The 16,508-nt window shown below is 56.2% G+C and overlaps 2 protein-coding genes across 3 annotated transcripts; one reads left to right on the plus strand and one right to left on the minus strand.

Moving 5' to 3' along the window:
- Window positions 1-6,325: 6,325 nt before the first annotated feature.
- Window positions 6,326-7,672, plus strand: XBP1 (X-box binding protein 1). The gene is made up of 5 exons (XM_066610074.1): window positions 6,326-6,482; window positions 6,565-6,661; window positions 6,792-6,944; window positions 7,014-7,171; window positions 7,394-7,672. The coding sequence occupies exons 1-5, from the start codon at window positions 6,355-6,357 to the stop codon at window positions 7,578-7,580; spliced, it is 723 nt and encodes a 240-aa protein (XP_066466171.1). The 5' UTR covers window positions 6,326-6,354; the 3' UTR covers window positions 7,581-7,672.
- Window positions 7,673-9,968: 2,296 nt separating this feature from the next.
- Window positions 9,969-14,123, minus strand: CCDC117 (coiled-coil domain containing 117). 2 transcript variants are annotated; one of them, XM_066610073.1, is made up of 5 exons: window positions 13,906-14,123; window positions 13,697-13,747; window positions 13,404-13,604; window positions 12,680-12,829; window positions 9,969-11,839 (listed from the first exon to the last, which is right to left on the minus strand). In XM_066610073.1, the coding sequence occupies exons 1-5, from the start codon at window positions 14,031-14,033 to the stop codon at window positions 11,773-11,775; spliced, it is 597 nt and encodes a 198-aa protein (XP_066466170.1). In that variant the 5' UTR covers window positions 14,034-14,123; the 3' UTR covers window positions 9,969-11,772. The 2 variants fall into 2 exon arrangements, with proteins under 2 accessions (XP_066466170.1, XP_066466169.1); XM_066610072.1 differs by having other exon boundaries at window positions 9,969-12,257.
- Window positions 14,124-16,508: the final 2,385 nt, after the last annotated feature.

Consider the following 16,508-nt stretch of genomic DNA (forward strand, 5'->3'; position numbering starts at 1 on the left):
CAGCAGCGCCGGCAGCGCGCCCGCCCCGCGCCGCCCCCGCGCCCTCATCGCGCCGCCCGGCCCCGCGCGGCCCACCGGGGAGCGGGCGGCGGAGGCGGCGAGGGGCGCGCCCGGCGGAGGCCTCGCATCGCTCCCGGCTGTCCCGGCGGTGCCGCTGCTGCTGCTGCTGCTGGCCGCGCCCCGCCCGCCCGCCCGGCCACGTGACGCTCCGCGGGGTTATCTCCGCCCCCTCGCGGCGCCGCGCGGCGCAGGCGCTCCCTCCGCGGGCCGGGCCGGGCCCTCGGGAGGAAGGGCGCTCTGCACGTGCTCAGAGGACGGCCCGCAAAGCCGCGCCAGAGCGCCCCGCGCGGGCTCCGGCCTCGCCTCGCACCGCCCGGCCCGCCTCTGACAGCCCAGCCGCTTTCCCGCCAGGAAGCCCGCTGACTCCAGCGGCACTTGCTGCTGAGCAGGCGAGCCTAGGAGTGGGCCGCGGATCCCCTTCAGAAGGCCAGGCGCGCCCCACAGGCCGCACACTGAGGCCTGGAGGGGTTGCCTTTGGCCAGCCCAGCCCAGCGGGGACCCTGGAGCACCCCGTAAGGCGCTGGCTGCAGAGGCGTCTCCGTCCCAGGACCAGAAACCAGGCACCAGGGTGCACACACTGCCCGTGGCACTGCTGTACTGCGCAGACCTCCTCCGGCAGGGCGACGGGTCTTCCTGTGACCCCGACTCAGGTGCTGAGAAAGGACGTTCCCGCGTGCCTGAAACTGTTTCCGCAGTGGTGCGGCAGCAGAGCTTGGCAGGCAAGCCCCACAAAGAGCTGTCCTGTGCCACCAGCCTTCCTAGGAGGGTCTGTTCCTTTTGCCAGAGGCAAACCCTGCCCTGAGCAGTGCAGTTTCTCAGCAAGTCAGACAAGTTGGTTCCATTGCCAGGAAAAGAAGAACGTGTGACTGCTTCGCTGCTGCCAGGAACACAGCGCCCACACAGTTCCAATGCTGCCATCACGCTGGGCCAGACCACAGCACAGAGTCTGGCTGGGGCCCCTGCTCACCTCAAGCCGCTGCCTGTTCCCAGCACAACCGCCTCTATGTGCTGGATCTCACCTGCTGCCCAAAAGCTTGCCAGCCAGCAACACAAGGCATCTCCTGGGCAGAGTAAAGGAAGAGCACGCACACACTGGATGCCTTTGTCCACAAGGCCGGCATGCAACCAAGGTCCCTCTGCCTTCTCTGTGAAGGTGCCAGTGTGGTGTGGTGGTTAGAAAATGAGTGAGGATACCCATGTTTCCTGGGTGACCCACACTCCCTCTCACTCTTTCTCCTCTTGGCAGACAAAATGGGTGGATGAGAGAGGAGAACCTACCTGTCACTGGAGCTTCCTGGTTGCACAGGAGTACAACCACAACACCAACAAACAGCAGGACTGTGCATCTCCCCTCTGCTCTCTGGGGGCAGCAGGGGGCATCTGCCTTGCCTGACAGGCACTGACCAGCCAGGCATCCCCATAGTAATACACCCCTGTCACTCTTGCCCAGGCTCTGTGGCATCTCCCCCCCCCCCCGCCACAGCATCAGGCAGCTGCTCCCCCATTCCCTACTTCCAGCAGCCCCCTCTGCGCAAGCAGCCCTTCTTAGCTTGCCCTGGGGGAGAAGAGCGTCTCCCTGGTGGCTCAGCCTCCCTTTCTGCTCCACCAGCCAGGCTCACTGATCAGATGCGAGGTGCAGCGACGGCCCTTTCACCATTCAGCAGGAGTGCAGTCTCCGCAACCTGCTTCCTCAGAGGCATTTCTGAGACCTTCTCTTTGACTGATGGGAACAGGGAAGATAGAGCCTGAGGTGGAAGGGGCACCCGGGCAGGGTCTTCCTGCATTTTGCATCGCCAGCCCACTCCTTGCTTCTGCCCAAGGCTCAAGGCTTGTCTTGCATGCAGCTGTCCCTGCAAACCTGCCACAAGTTGCCTTTCCACCTTAACAAGAGGCTGCATGCGAAGGAACTTTTCTGAATGGCTGCTCCATTGGAACAAGGACTGAAGCTGCGCATTGCCCATCTAGTTCTGTTGTCCTGATCCTGAAGAGCGACAGACAAGCCTCCCTCCCAAAGTGTGTGGTGTCTGCCTAGTTGCGTTCAGGTCTTGCTGCGAGCTGCGTCGTCCCTGGGATTTGCATAGGCTGTCCAACTGCGGGGGTAGGGGGCAGATGCTGCCTTTTCTACCCAGCCTGGGCACTGGCCTTTTGGTACACTGGCCACTGGCATCTCCTCAGGCTTAGCACCATGACCTGGTTTTGCTGTGAGGCCTAGAACATGTGAATAAGAAAGTGCATCTGGGCATGTACAGAGTGTTGTCGGTAACTAGCTCAGGGCTGTAGCTAGGGAGTGCCAGAGGGGGCTTTGCCCCCCTTGAGCCAGCAGTTTGCCTGCCTTAGTATTTTTTCCAAATCTGTCCTCTTTATCTGGCGTCAGTTCAGGGTGATTTGAAGCCCTTTTTGCCTTTCAGATATACTGAAAAGTTCCTGCCTTTCAGATATACTTTTAAAATTAATGGCTGCTGCTTGGGGGCTGGGGAGACCCTTTTTCTGGTGGAAGAAAACATGGAAAACATTTGAGCTAAAGAGAACCAAGAACTTAAGTGTGGGAAAGGTTCTAAACGGGCGAAACCGGGGGAGGCCATGGGTGCATACCCCCCAAATGTCCTGCCAGTAGGGAAGGGTGTCCGCCAGGATAGAAAGAAAAATCAGGTGTCAGGAACACCCACTGGGCGGGTGTCAAGGAGATTGGCTGGAATGGGAGCCCATGTCTACCCAGCCACAGAGGCTTTAAGCTCAGTCAGGTAGGTCTACCCAAATAGGTAGACCTGGGCCCCAAATCCAGGCGGGAGCCCAGGTCTACCCACCCAGCAAATAGCCACAGAGGCCTGAGGGGGGGACATGATTGAGACATATAAAATTATGCAAGGGATGGCTGGAGAGATGTTCTTTTCCCTCTCACATAACACCAGAACCAGGGGGTAGCCACTAAAATTGAGTATTGGGAGAGTTAGGACGGACAAAAGAAAATATTTCTTTACCCAGCGTGTAATCTGTGGAACTCCTTGCCACAGGAAGTGGTGATGGCAGCTTGCTTAGATGCCTTTAAGAGGGGATTGGACAAATTTCTGGAGGAAAGTCCATCACGGGTTACAAGTCATGATAGGTCTGTGCAAGCTCCTGATTTTAGAAGTAGGCAACCTCAATGTTAGATGCAGGAGAGGATGCAGGTTGTGTCTTGCTGTCTTTTGTGCTCCCTGAAGCATTTGGTGCGCCACTGTGAAAGCTGGACAGAAAGCTGGACAGAAAGCACATACAGAAAGCTGGACTAGATGGGCCTTTGGCCCGATTCAGCAGGGCTCTTCTTATGTAGGCTATAAACTCAATCAGGAGCCCAGGTCTACCCAAGCAGGTAGACCTGGCCTCCCAAGTCCAGGTGGGAGCCCAGACCCAGGTCTGCCTGCCCAGCAAATGTCAACAGAAATGATAAGCTCAAGTAGGAGCCCAGGTCTACACAGCAAGTAAACCTGGGCTCCAAGCCCAGACGGGAGCCCAGGTCTACCCACCCAGCAAATGGCCACAGAAGCGGTAAGATCAAGCAGGAGCCCAGGTCTACCTGCCTGGTTGACCTGGCTCTGAAGGTAGTGCTCATGGCCCCCTCCCAAACAGACACTGGCTCCACCACTGGTTCCAAGGAGATTCAACTCTCAGAAAGCTGGGAGGATTCAGCTCAACCAGGTAGATTCAGTAAATTCAAATCTTCTGTACTTTGCTTTTTAAAAGTAATGAACATAGTAAAAAAAAACCTAGTGTTCCAATGGCGTTACTGTATTTAGCAGATCTTTCCTCCTGCTTTGATGAATAAATTTTGATGAATGAGTAAATAAATTTTATCTTAATATGTATCAATGCATCAGCAGTCATCAACAAATGTTATATAGGTGCTAGATAGGTGCTATATAGGCATTAGATAGGTGCTAGATAGGTGCTAGGCGCTATATAGGTGTTAGGTATTATAGAGGCGCTAGATAGGCGTCGAATAGGTGTTATGTAGGTGTTAGGTGCTAGACAGGCGCTATATAGGTGTTAGGCATTATATTGGCGCTAAATAGGTGTTTAGATAGGTGCTATATAGATAGGTGTTACATAGGTGCTATATAGATAAGCATTATATAGGTGTTAAATAGGTGTTATGTAGGTGCTAGATAGGTGTTAAATAGGCGCTGTTTAGGTGTTAAATAGGCGCTAGGCTAGATAGGTGCTAGATAGGCACTAGATAGGTGTTAAATAGGTGCTAGATAGGTGCTAGATTAGCGCTGAATAGGTGCTATATAGGTGTTACCGTATATAGGTGCTACATGGGTGCTAGAAAGGTGCTAGATAGGTGTTAGATAGGCACTAGATAGGCTCTAGATAGGTGCTAGATAGGTGTTAAATAGGCACTTTCAATACAAGTAAGTGCTAAGTGCATCGCAGTGCTGTGTTTTACTTTTGCAGGGTTGCAGGCCTGTGTATTGCACTGGTGTGTAAATGGAAGGATATGTTGCATGTTATTTCTGTGTAAGCAAGACATTTTCCTTGCATGCAGAGATGCATTTATTCTATGCCAATTATTGTCACCTGGCTTGACAGCTAATGATGCATCTCTCTCAAAAAAAAACCCAAATTATTTTCTCTTCCTGAAATGTGGGGGAATTTGGGGGTGTTAGGCACTATATAGGTTCGATAGGCGCTAAATAGGTGCTATATGGGCGTTAGATAGGAGCTAGATAGGCATTAGATAGGCACTATATAGGCGTTAGATAGGTGCTAGATAGGTGTTAGATAGGTGCTAGGCGTTAGATAGGTGTTAGATAGGCACTATATAGGTGTTATAGGCGCTATATAGAAGCTAGATAGGCATTAGGTGCTATATAGGTGTTAGATAGGCATTAGTGGTGTTACATAGGTGCTAGATAGGCACTTTCAATACAAGTAAATACCTGCATCACAGTGGTATGTTTTACTTTTGCAGGGTTGCAGGCCTGTGTATTGCACTGGTGTGTAAATGGAAGGATATGTTGCATTAATTTCTGTGTAAGCAAGACATTTTCCTTGCATGCAGAGATGCATTTATTCTATGCCAATTATTGTCACCTGGCTTGACAGCTAATGATGCATCTCTCTCAAAAAAAAACCCAAATTATTTTCTCTTCCTGAAATGTGGGGGAATTTGGGGGTGTTAGGCACTATATAGGTTCGATAGGCGCTAAATAGGTGCTATATGGGCGTTAGATAGGAGCTAGATAGGCATTAGATAGGCACTATATAGGCGTTAGATAGGTGCTAGATAGGTGTTAGATAGGTGCTAGGCGTTAGATAGGTGTTAGATAGGCACTATATAGGTGTTATAGGCGCTATATAGAAGCTAGATAGGCATTAGTGGTGTTACATAGGTGCTAGATAGGCACTTTCAATACAAGTAAATACCTGCATCACAGTGGTATGTTTTACTTTTGCAGGGTTGCAGGGCTGTGTATTGCACTGGTGTGTAAATGGAAGGATATGTTGCATGTTATTTCTGTGTAGGCAAGACATTTTCCATACATGCAGAGATGCATTTATTCTGTGCCAATTATTGTCACCTGGCTTGACAGCTAATGATGCATCTCTCTCTCAAAAAAAACCCACATTATTTTCTCTTCCTGACATTTGGGGTCGTTTCGGGTCTTTGCTGTTTCTCCAGACCTATCCCTTCATTTTGCCCCCAGCAGACACCCGACATCGTTGCCCCCCTGGAGCCAGGCCTCCTCTGCGCCACTGCAGGCAAGTTCCACCGCGGGACGAGAGCCGCAAGGGGCCCTCGAGGCAGAGCTGCCCAGCAAGCCCGACGCCGGCCTCTCCCGGCTCCCTGGCACCGCGAGGGCCGGCTGGCCAGCAGGGGCCTCGTGCCCGGGGCCGCCGGCAGGGCCCCAGGCTGCCCTGCGGAGGACGAGGGGCCTGGAGGCCACCGAGAGCAGGCTCCAGGGGCTCGTCCGAGGAGACGAGGCGCCGGCGCCGCCAGCCACGCGGGGCCTTCCGGGCGAGGCGGCTGCTGGGCGGAAGGGCCGGCTGTGGGCGCGGGGCTCCCTCTCCCGGCGCAGCCAGAGGGCGCCCCGGAGCCGGCCCGGCCCGGCCCGGCCTGCCACGCCTCCCCGCGGTGGGCGGGCGGCCAGCGTGGCGCTGTGGGCGGGGCGGGCAGGCGCGCTGGGCGGCGGCGGCCAATCGGGGCGGGCCACGACCTGAGCTGCGCGGAGCGCGCCGGGCGGCTCAGAGCGCCTGTGGCCGCCGCCGGGGAGGGACGCGGAGGGGGCGCCGCCAGCAGCAGCCGCAGCCGCCATGGCGCCCCTGCCGGGCCCCGCGCAGCCCCCGCCCCAGCCGCGGCTCCTGCTGCTGCCCGCCGCCCCCGCGCCCCGCAAGCGGCAGCGCCTCGCCCACCTCAGCGCCGAGGAGAAGGCGCTGCGCAGGTAGGCCCGGAGCGCCCCGCACGCCCGCCCGCCCGCCCGCCCGGCCCGGCCCGGCCCGGCCTCACCCGCTCTCTCCCCGCAGGAAGCTGAAGAACCGCGTGGCGGCCCAGAGCGCGCGCGACCGCAAGAAGGCCCGCATGGGCGAGCTGGAGCGGCAGGCGCTGGAGCTGGAGGAGCAGGTGGGCCCCCAAGCACTCTGGAGGGGCGGCGGGCGGGCCCCTCCGTCGGCCTCGCCTGGCCTGCCTGGCCTGGCTGCCCCCCAAGCGCGGGCGGGGGTCGCGGGCGCACCTCACCCCCCCTCTTCCCCAGAACCAGGCGCTGCTGGCGGAGAACCTGCAGCTGAAGGAGCGCGCCCAGAGCCTGGCGCTGGAGAACTGCCGGCTGCGCCTCCGCCTCGGCCTGCCCGCCCCCGCCCAGGACGGGGAGCCGGAAGCAGCAGCAACAGCAGCCGCCCCCCTGAAGGTGAGGCTCCGCCAGTGGGTGGGGGGGAGCTCTGCCCCCAGGACCCCCCTGACCGCCCCTCGCCCGCAGGTGGAGACGCCGGAGCCCCAGGAGGGAGCGACCGGGCCCGCTGAGTCCGCAGCACTTAGCCTACGTGTGCCTCTGCAGCAGGGACAGGCCCAGCAGTCGCCCGCCTCCTCAGCGGCCTCCGCCTGGATCCGGATGGCCTGGACTCTTCGGATGCTGAGGTGAGCCCCCGCCCCTGCACCAGCTGTGCTGGGGGCACCCGAAGCAGAGGCCTGGCCGGGCCAGGGTGCCACGTTGCAGAGGCTGCAGTGCCTAGCCTGGAAGGAGTGCCCCTAGAGGGCAGCAGGGGTGGCACATGGGCACAGTGGCCAGCTCGGCACCCAGTGGGGAAGGGCTGGGCTGGGCCCTCTTCCTGTGCTCAGGGTGCCCGTCTCTTTCTCCAGTCTGATCTCCTCTTGGGCATTCTGGACTGCCTGGATCCAGACATGTTCCTCCGGGACAGTGGCCCCGAAGCAGCCTGCTTGGAGCACCTGCAGCAGGGGGTGTACGGAGAAGACGATTCCCTACCAGCCTCCCCCTGTCCCACTGTGGGGCCCGCAGCACCCAGCCTGGAAGCCGTTAATGAACTGATACACTTTGACCATGAGTACACCAAGCCCTTCTTCTTGGAGATCCTGTCAGAGGGGGGTGGCCAAACCAATATGCTAGTCAGGATAGAGGAAGCCGCTCCTCTCCTGGCCACCAGCATCCCCTCTGAGCCCCTCATCTCAGTGAAGGAGGAACCTGCAGACATTCTGTTACCAGAGCTGGGCATTTCCCACCTGCTGTCCCCAGAGCAGAAGCTTCAGCTGCCCCACTCCCTGCTGGACGCCTCCAGCGATTCAGGCTATGAAGGCTCCCCCTCCCCTTTTAGTGATTTGTCCTCTCCACTGGACACAGAGTACAAGTGGGATGAAGCCTTTGCCACTGAACTCTTTCCCCAGCTGATCAGTGTGTAAATGGGACCCACCCCCACCGGCCAAAGGGAGAAGGGTAACTCACAAGGAACATTCCTCTTGAAAGTGTTTCAGCAGAACCTTAAAAAGTATTGCTTTTTATACGTTGTCTGGCCAACTTGCCCCAGTTGGGTGGGTCAGAGGCTTCCTTTAGGAGAGAGTGGACCCACCTTCGTTTTCTGAAGGAAGAAGTCCTGCCTGCCTATGTTCTCAGTAATAGTCCCCTCCACTACCTGTGGAGCTTCTGTCCCTCCCTGTAAATAGTGGGTTAATGTGGGAGAGAAATCTTTGGTTTAATTACATGCTTTTGGAAATAGTTTTCCAGGTTTGTATTTAAAATTCTGTGCAATTAAAATGCAATGCAAGTGCCTTGTGTTTTGCTTTGTGTATAAAACTTGCAGGGGGGGGGGAGAGAGAGAGAGCAGAAGAACCTTCTCTACCAGGAAAGATCTCTTTGGACAACCCTTTTGTAAAGGGGTTATAACAACTTAGAGAGGTGAGGTGGGATGAGCTTCCTGAGGCAACTTGCTTAATAAGCTCTGCAGAAAAGGGATTATCAGCGGCATAGTCTTCTCCATTCCATGGAAGACCCAATCTCCACTACTCTGAGACCCAAGGAGGGGTGAGGCAGGAAAGGATGGTATATTGCCATGGAAATGGAGTGCATGGAAGAGATACTTGTCCTGCGGATCCTTACAGTGCAGGCCTGCAAGGTGCATGTCCCTGCTGGGGTGCAGCTGGGCACAGCAAAACAGAATTTGCCCAGTTGGAGGAAGTGGCTGGGGGAGGAGCAGGGTTTTCATCTACAGTCTGGAATCTCTGGCTGACACAAATAGAGCTATGTGAAAGCAACAGCTGTGGCAGCCTGAGAATTCCCCACATTGTGATGCAAGAACAGAGGCCAGGAAGTGAGCCTGGCTGAGGGGGAGGGCAGGGTGAGAATCTGGGACTAGAAGTTCCAGGGGTGCAGCTGATGGGTTTCTACAATCATCCAGGATTTAAGCTGCTTCCCAAAGTCCCAATTGGTGAGCTGCAGTCTCAAAGGAAAGCTCACCTGCACGAACGATGAGGGCACCATTCAAGAAACAGGCCTGGGCTGTGGGGTTGCAACTGCTCCAGATAGCAGACCCTGTTCGCCCTTGTCTTGCAGGCTGGGAGCTGCTGTACAGAAACCATCCAGCTGACTGCAGCTAGAAGCAGTCTGCTTCAGGGAGTCTGTGCAGTGAATGGGCCAGTGCTGGGGCAGGAGCAGTGGTGTATGTGTGCCCTTCCTCCCGCACAGAACAGTAAATGTTGTCTACACCTTGCCCAACTGTAAGGGGTGGAAGAACCCTGACCTCGGGCAAAGCAGTGGCAAAAGGTCCAATTCTTGCTGCTGTAGCCACAAGGGCCCACCGGCAGCTCAGCTTGCAGCAAGCAGCTCATTGAAGGTCTGGGCAACACCATCAGCCCCTGCTCCAAAGATCTTCAGCTTCAACACACAGCCTTTTCCTATGTCGTGTTTGGAGCCTCAAAACAAGGGCAGATCTACAACAAAAGCCACACGTCTGCATAGGGTGGCACCCCCTCTCTTGTGCTTCTGAAGTTCAGGCACACTTGGGGTCAAGTGCCACCACTCACAAGAGGCACATGCGGCAGGGTTTCTTTAAATTATTTCTATCCCACCTTTCAGAATAACCTACCTCTTCCCTAAAACTGGCAAGCTCAGGAGAAGCTTTATCTGGTGTGCTCCCTGGGGCATTTGGTGGGCCGCTGTGAGATACAGGAAGCTGGACTAGATGGGCCTGTGGCCAGATCCAGCAGGGCTGTTCTTATGTGAACAGGTGGGGGGAGGAGGGCTGTGGCACTGCCTTGTCTTACCTGGGAGCAGCTCTCCAGGGCCTTGTAGAGAAGGATCTCGCCCATCACCTTGAGCTTTGTGTGCAGCAGAGCTCAGAGAACCCTGGCCTAATGTCACACAGTGCACACACAGAAAACACTTCACCCCCTTCTCACTGTCCAATAGCAAGGGCACCATACAATGTTCTAAAAACATTACAAAACTTTATTGAGAATTTGGATATACAAATAGTGATTTAGCCCGCCAAAAGACAGACCAGAATCAGTTGCTTGTTATCCCAAACTAGCTGGCCAGCAAAAACAAACATTCCCAGAACACCACCACCACTCACCTGTGTGGTGCAGTCCTGTGAGGAAGTAAGGATCAAAGCACCAAACTGGCACACCACTCAGCCTTCCACCACACAAGGGCATTATTACCAGGGAACTTTAAAACAGGCTCACAACATACACACACCTTAACACCCCCTCCAGGGGCAGGGCTGCCTCAGCTGGACTTTGCTCTGAGGCATGTCAAGTGACAGCAGCAACAGAGCAGGAGCTGGAGAGGCTCCCCCTGAAAAGAGGAAGCAGCAGCCCCTTCCCCTAAACATACCACCCACTTTGTTAATGTGATGCATTGCTGCCTTATCTGAAAGAGTCACTCCCACATCATCCAACTTCATGCTACATGTCATCCCCTCACCCCAGACTCAAGGCTGATGCTCCTACTGGAAAGGTTGACTGTTGCCCCCTCCACCCCAGTGGCTTTTCGTACTTACTGGAAGATGCCGCCTGCAAGGGGCAATTCCAGAAGAGGAAACTGTTCTAGGAAGCCCGTTCCCCCAGTGGGTCTCTTCCTCCAGGGTCCTCAGTCTGGGATTATGTCCACCCAAGGAGCCTGTATGCAACTTCAGCAGGCAAGTGAGCAACCAAAAGAGAGGGATTGCAGACTTCAGGGCACAAGGGCAGCCAGAGGGAGATCTTCAAAAGCAAAGCAGCTTCACCCCTTTGCCAAGGACAGGAATCGTGGCGAATGTGTAAACACTGTGCAATAAAAGGTTTTTTTCTCTTTTAGGGCTACATGCCCCAAAGTTTGAAGAACCATCCAGTATCAGAAACAGAAACATGTTTTGCATGTTAACTATGAAGGCTCTGGAGATGCGTAAAAAGCAGGTGGGGGGAGGAGAATGGAAAAACCACAAAAACATAGCAGAAAGGGGGTTTACTGAATGAGGCACAGAACTAATCAAAGCAAAGCAGAGAGAGCTAGGGAGGGAAGGGCTGGCTGGGGCTTTCAAGGAACACAACTTGCTGGTGTTGCCCCTGCGGAGGGAGAAGCCCTGGGCACAGCTTCAGGTAGTTTTGTCCTACTCCTTGGAAGAGCCGTTCCCTGCTGGACCTTCAGTGAGAAGAGGCTGTGCCCTAGAGGAAGCGACTGTTGGCTCACGCAGAAGGGGGACACCTTCTGGCACCTGTGCAATGCCTGCAGTGGCCCAACAGCATCAGCCAAGAACCCACTCCTCGAGCATCTCAAATCTGACATGTAGGGTGGGCAAAACTTCCATGGCACAGGTTTTGGGGTGGCTGTGGTGGCAGCCATCCTGTCTGCGTCAAGACAGCTATGCTGCGTCTCCCTCACCAATGCAGGAGGACCAGTGAAACTGTCTTAGTGCTGAACACTAATAAGGGAGCAAGAGCTCCAGCATATACACCAGCAATTCACTCTAGAAGGGCCCACAACAGGCTCTCCCACTAACGCCCTGTTCCCTCTTGCCCGTGACATGGTGGAAAGCCAAGCAGGGCTCTGACCGATCAGCAGGTCACAAGGTGCCTGGACTTTCCCCCACAGGCCACTAATCCCAAGACACCTGCCTCCTTCCAGTGTCAAGAAAATCCTCCACCGAAGCTGAAACAGAACAGTGCTTGTAGCTCAGCAGCTGCAGAAGGTGGGCTGAGGCAGAGCAAAGAGCAAAGTCGGTCTGCAAAGAGACAACAGTCTTGGCGGATCAGCCTGATGAAGCCAGCCAGGGTCCTTGAGCCTCTTGGTCCAAGCCAAAGCAAATTTGCTCATTTCTGTAGGTGACAACATTGACTTCCCAGTTCCTAGATCTGCAACCATTTGCTCTGGCTTCTCACAGCTGTCCCCCCACCCCAGCCCACACAGCCACCCCCCCTCCCGAAGAGTCGCATCTCAGCACGCCTGGAGGACAGACCAACCCACAGGACTTTGCCTTTCTGGCTCTACAGCTCCATCTCCTCTTCAGCACCCCCAGGGGGGCCCACAGCACCACAGAGGTCTGAAGGCATCTCTGCTGGCTGTGGCTCAGCTAACTCCTCTGGCGGTGGGTGGAAGGCAGCATGCGGGGCAGCTGGCCTGGCACGGCCCCCCTCTGCCACTGGCTTGTAGCTCTTAGTAGGAACAGGCTTGGATTTCTCAGGGAGGAATGCAGGGAGAGGCTTCCAAAGCACCAGCTCCATGGAGGGACGGCTCCTGGGTAGAAGGGAGCACTAGAATCAAGGCCTGGCTCAGCGGAGACCAGCAGCAGCAACTGCCGCTATTGCCAATCACCTTGCTGCCAAGGGCTGCTGCTGCTTCAGTTTACCCTGGGCACAGGAATCGGGGCTGCTTTTACTTTGCTCCTTCACAGAAGCTGCCAGGCCTACCCGGTCACCAACTGCCCTACCCTCTCAGTGTCCCAGTTGCCCTCACTTGGCAAACTTCCGGAAAAGGGGGGGAGTTCACTAGGTCGGTGCATCAGAAAGGGCTTGTTCATCTCCGCTCCTGTTCTGAATCTGCACCCATTCAGGACCACAACCCGGGGGCGACACTCGCTTCTTTCCCAAGCATTGCACTATATTGCCTCTGGCTGCCTGCCAGCAGGCTCCTTCTACCTGCACAGCTCCCAAACTTACATGGACTCAACGATTTTCTTGGTGAGGTCTCCTTCGTAATCCCTCTTCAGCCCTGTTTTCAGCGTGTCCGAGAGGACAAGTGTGGGCAGGCTGCCGACACTCCCCTCCACGAGCACCGAGTCGTCACTGTCATCGTCATCATCGATTATCCTGGCAACCAGAAAGAAACTAGCAGGTGCCTGCCCTGCCCAGGCGGGTGTCTTGCCTGGACTGTTCTGTCTCCAGCACAGCATTGGCATTTGGGAGCCAGACAACAACCAGCAAAGCGACAGCCTCAAGCTTTCAATTTTCCTCGGCACAAGAGCCTCTTGCCCTCTCAGCTGCCAAAGTGTCTGGACCACGCTGGGCTCTTCCAAGCGGAGAAGGGGACAGGCTGAGCCCCAGTGCCTCAGCCACCCCGACTGCTAGCAGAAGCCAAAGGAACAGTGCCCATCCAACCAGCCCACGCAGCCAGACAGACTTCAGCAGCAGCAGCAGCAGCAGCACCCCCCCTCCAGGCTCCCAGGCTCTGCCGAGAGCAAACGTCCCAGCGCAGAGCTCAGCCTTCAGCGTCCTGGTCCCAGGGGCCAAATGCTGCTGCCAACCACACTGCATTCTGCCACCGAGGGGGACTGCGGGGAAGCAGCAGCAGCCGCTCAGCAGCCCCTTCCCCTCCACGCAGCCCACTGCCCCCAAGGGGCTTGCAGGGCTCTCCAGTGGGCAGGACGCCCTGTGAGGGGCTCACCTGTCCTCGATCTCCTGGAACTCCCTGCGGGCAGCCTCACAGGGCGGCTCGCCCATCGCCTGCTCCATCTCCTCATAGCAGGGGACCTCCAGCGTGCTGGGTGTGCCAGGAAGAGTGCCCATCGGCGGGGCCAGGCTCAGGCCCCAGTCCTCCACGCCCACCGGTGGTGCCGCCGTCAGCCTCCGCTTGCTCGGGGGGCGGCTGCGGAGAGAACAGCGCTGCTTGCAGGGAGCCCTGCGGGTGCAGTGCCCAGCGCGGCTCAGCGCAGCCTCCCAGTGCCCAGCAGGCCTTACCCGTCCGCCGCCTCCTGCAGCCTGCGCTTCTGCCGCTGGCCTGGGGGGGCCCTGGGGGGAGCGGAGCAGGTGGTCAGGCAGGGCCCGGCGCAGGGGGAAGCGGGGGGCATGCTGGAGCCCCCCTCGCTCTCTCGCCCCGCCAAGTTGGGGAAGGGGAGCTCGCACTGCCCGCTCGCCCCCTCCTCCCACCCAGGCCGGGGGGGACTCACCGGGGCGGGCGGCGCTGGGGGGGCGCGGGGGGGAGTGGGCGGCCCCCTCCCAGCAGGCGGGGCCCCCCGGGGGGCAGGAGGTCGGAGGCGGGGGCCGCCCCCGGGAAGGCCCCGCGCAGCGCCGCCATGGCCGCTCCCTAGCCCGGGGACGACGCGTGTCAGGGCTGCGCGGGACGCGTGCGGACAGGACGCAGGGGCGGGAGGCGCGGAGAGCGGCAAACACGCGGAAGCGTCATGTGTGGAGGGGAGCACGTGACCCCGCGCCCTCCTGAGGCCGCCGCCGCCGCCGCCTCCTGAGTCTGCGCACGCGCACTCCTTCCCGGTCTTCTCTGCGGCCACCTCCCTCGCTGCCCGGAGCACGCCGGGAATCATAGTTCGGCGGAGGAGCGAGGCCGGGAGCGCGTGGTGCACCAGGGCTTGCCGGGAGTCGTAGTCCCAGTGCGATGGGAGAGACCGGGGCGGGGCCTGCCAGAGGCATGCCGGGAGTGGTAGTCCTGCGGCGAGTGGCCTCGGGCCTGCGTGCACGTGGGACAGTCCGGCCAGGGACGCCACAGGACGAGGCTCGTCGGCTCTCGGCTGGGAAGCCCCTCCTGTTCCCTGCTCGTGCAGGGCGGGCGCTGCAGCCCCGTGCCCTGCGTGGGCCCAGGCGGCCTCAGCCAGTGGCGGGCCCAGCAGTGCGTGCGCCATGCGGCCCTGCACGCCTGCACCTGGTCCTCTGCGGCCCCTGGGAGCGCCTGCAGCCAGGCTCGGACGAGGCCCGCTCTGGCCACCGGCCCTGCCCAGCACAGGCCTGCAGTCTTCCCCTGCAGGGTGCCCCCTGGAGCCGAGGACACAGCCCCGCTGTTCCCTGCCAGGCCTGGCGTGCGGGCATCTTTACTTTGGCAAACCTTTATTGGCATATTGGAAGTCCACAGACCATAATAAATATAACATAGCAAATAGACACACTTTACCAGGTATTAGCTTCTGGCCTTTGCCATAGAGACGACCACTAAAAATCCCGCCACCAAGTTGGTGATGGGAGGGGAATAATCGCTAAGAAGAATTGGGAAAGGATCAGCAACGGAAACAGGAAGAGAAGAAAGAAAAGGGCCAAGTAGGTGGGACCTGAGATTATGATGGGCGGGGCACCGAAGAAGGATGTGGTCCAGGGTATCTGGTTCAGCAGAACAAAACAAACGTAATCTATTTGAACGGGGTTTTTTAGAAACTCTCCCTTGATATATTACCGATGGAAATACGTTCAGTCTCGCCAACATGAAAGCCCTTCTTTTGCTCGGATTAGTGAGTTGGACAAAATAATTCACAGGGCGGCCAAGGGAGGGGGACAATCCAAAGAAAAGGGGTGAACAGGTTGGATTTAAATTTGACAGTAGTGTTACGTATTCTTGTTCCCAGAGTTTGAGTTTGATGAGATGATGCGCTTTTTGAAGGTCCATATCTGCTAAAAGTTCAGGAGAAAGATCTAAGGAAGAAAATTTGGCATGAATAAGTTTAGACCAATTAGATAAAAAGGGTCTTTTAATAAATCTAAGAGAATGGAATTCGGGTGAATATTAAGATGGAGTCTGAGCCAAAACTTAAAAGTGGAAGTCCAAGGTACAGTGGTGGGAAGATGAATACCCAATTCCAAAATCATAGTGGACAACCTGATTAAGTTTGGGACTCCAAGAATTCTTCTCAGAAATTTAGCTGCTGCCTTATCTATCTCCTGATTAGCTGCTTCAATCCAAACAGCTACGCCATATAATAGTTGAGGATAAACTTGTATTTGGAGAGCATGAATGGCAGCAGGGATATACTGGTTACCTTTATAGAAGTGGAACCGAGCAATCGCATTCTGAGATAACAGGGCTGAGGAGATGGCAGATTGAACAAAAAGGGAGCCAGAATACATCCTTGTCGGACACCCTTGTTCACCAGGATACTGTCAGACATGACACTTGAATGATCCAAACGGATACGGATAGGGATTGTTAATAAGAAACTCAGCTGGGATTTCATCCGGGCCAGGGGCTTTCCCAGGTTTCAAGGAGCTGATAAGCTCCATAATTTCAGAAGGTGAAACGGGTGACCATTCCGGCAAGTCAGAAGGGCATGAAAAATAGTTAATAGCTGAGTCCGGAGCAGAAAAGACTTTTGAATACTAAGTAATCCAAGTGGAAGAAGAAATCAGAGAAGGGGATATAAGTCTTGATTGAAAATGAGTACATGAAACCAAGGACCAGAAAAGCTTGTGGTTGTTAGAGCGAATCGCATCATAAAGTAAATTCCCATTTTTGGGGGCAAATACATGTTTCTTATATTCAAAGAAGCTGCCACATGTTTTTTTAAGTAGGAAAAAGGTTTTAAGCATTTCTGGAGAAGGATCATGAGATACAGAATGAAAAAATTGCCTGATATATTTCTTGGCGGCCCAGCACTCAGCATCAAACCAAGAAGGGGGATGGGAGCGTGTAGTCAAAACCCGAGGCAAACTCAGTGACTGAACCAGTGACTGAGTAAGCAACTCATAAAGTGCAATGGCGGTAGTAGGCGATCGAGTCTCAGATAGCTTCAAATTGAGATCCATAACTTCACTCATTCTGGTCCAGTTTTTAAAG

The sequence above is a fragment of the Tiliqua scincoides genome, chromosome 14 (assembly GCF_035046505.1).
Source record: "Tiliqua scincoides isolate rTilSci1 chromosome 14, rTilSci1.hap2, whole genome shotgun sequence".
Lineage (NCBI taxonomy): Eukaryota > Metazoa > Chordata > Lepidosauria > Squamata > Scincidae > Tiliqua > Tiliqua scincoides.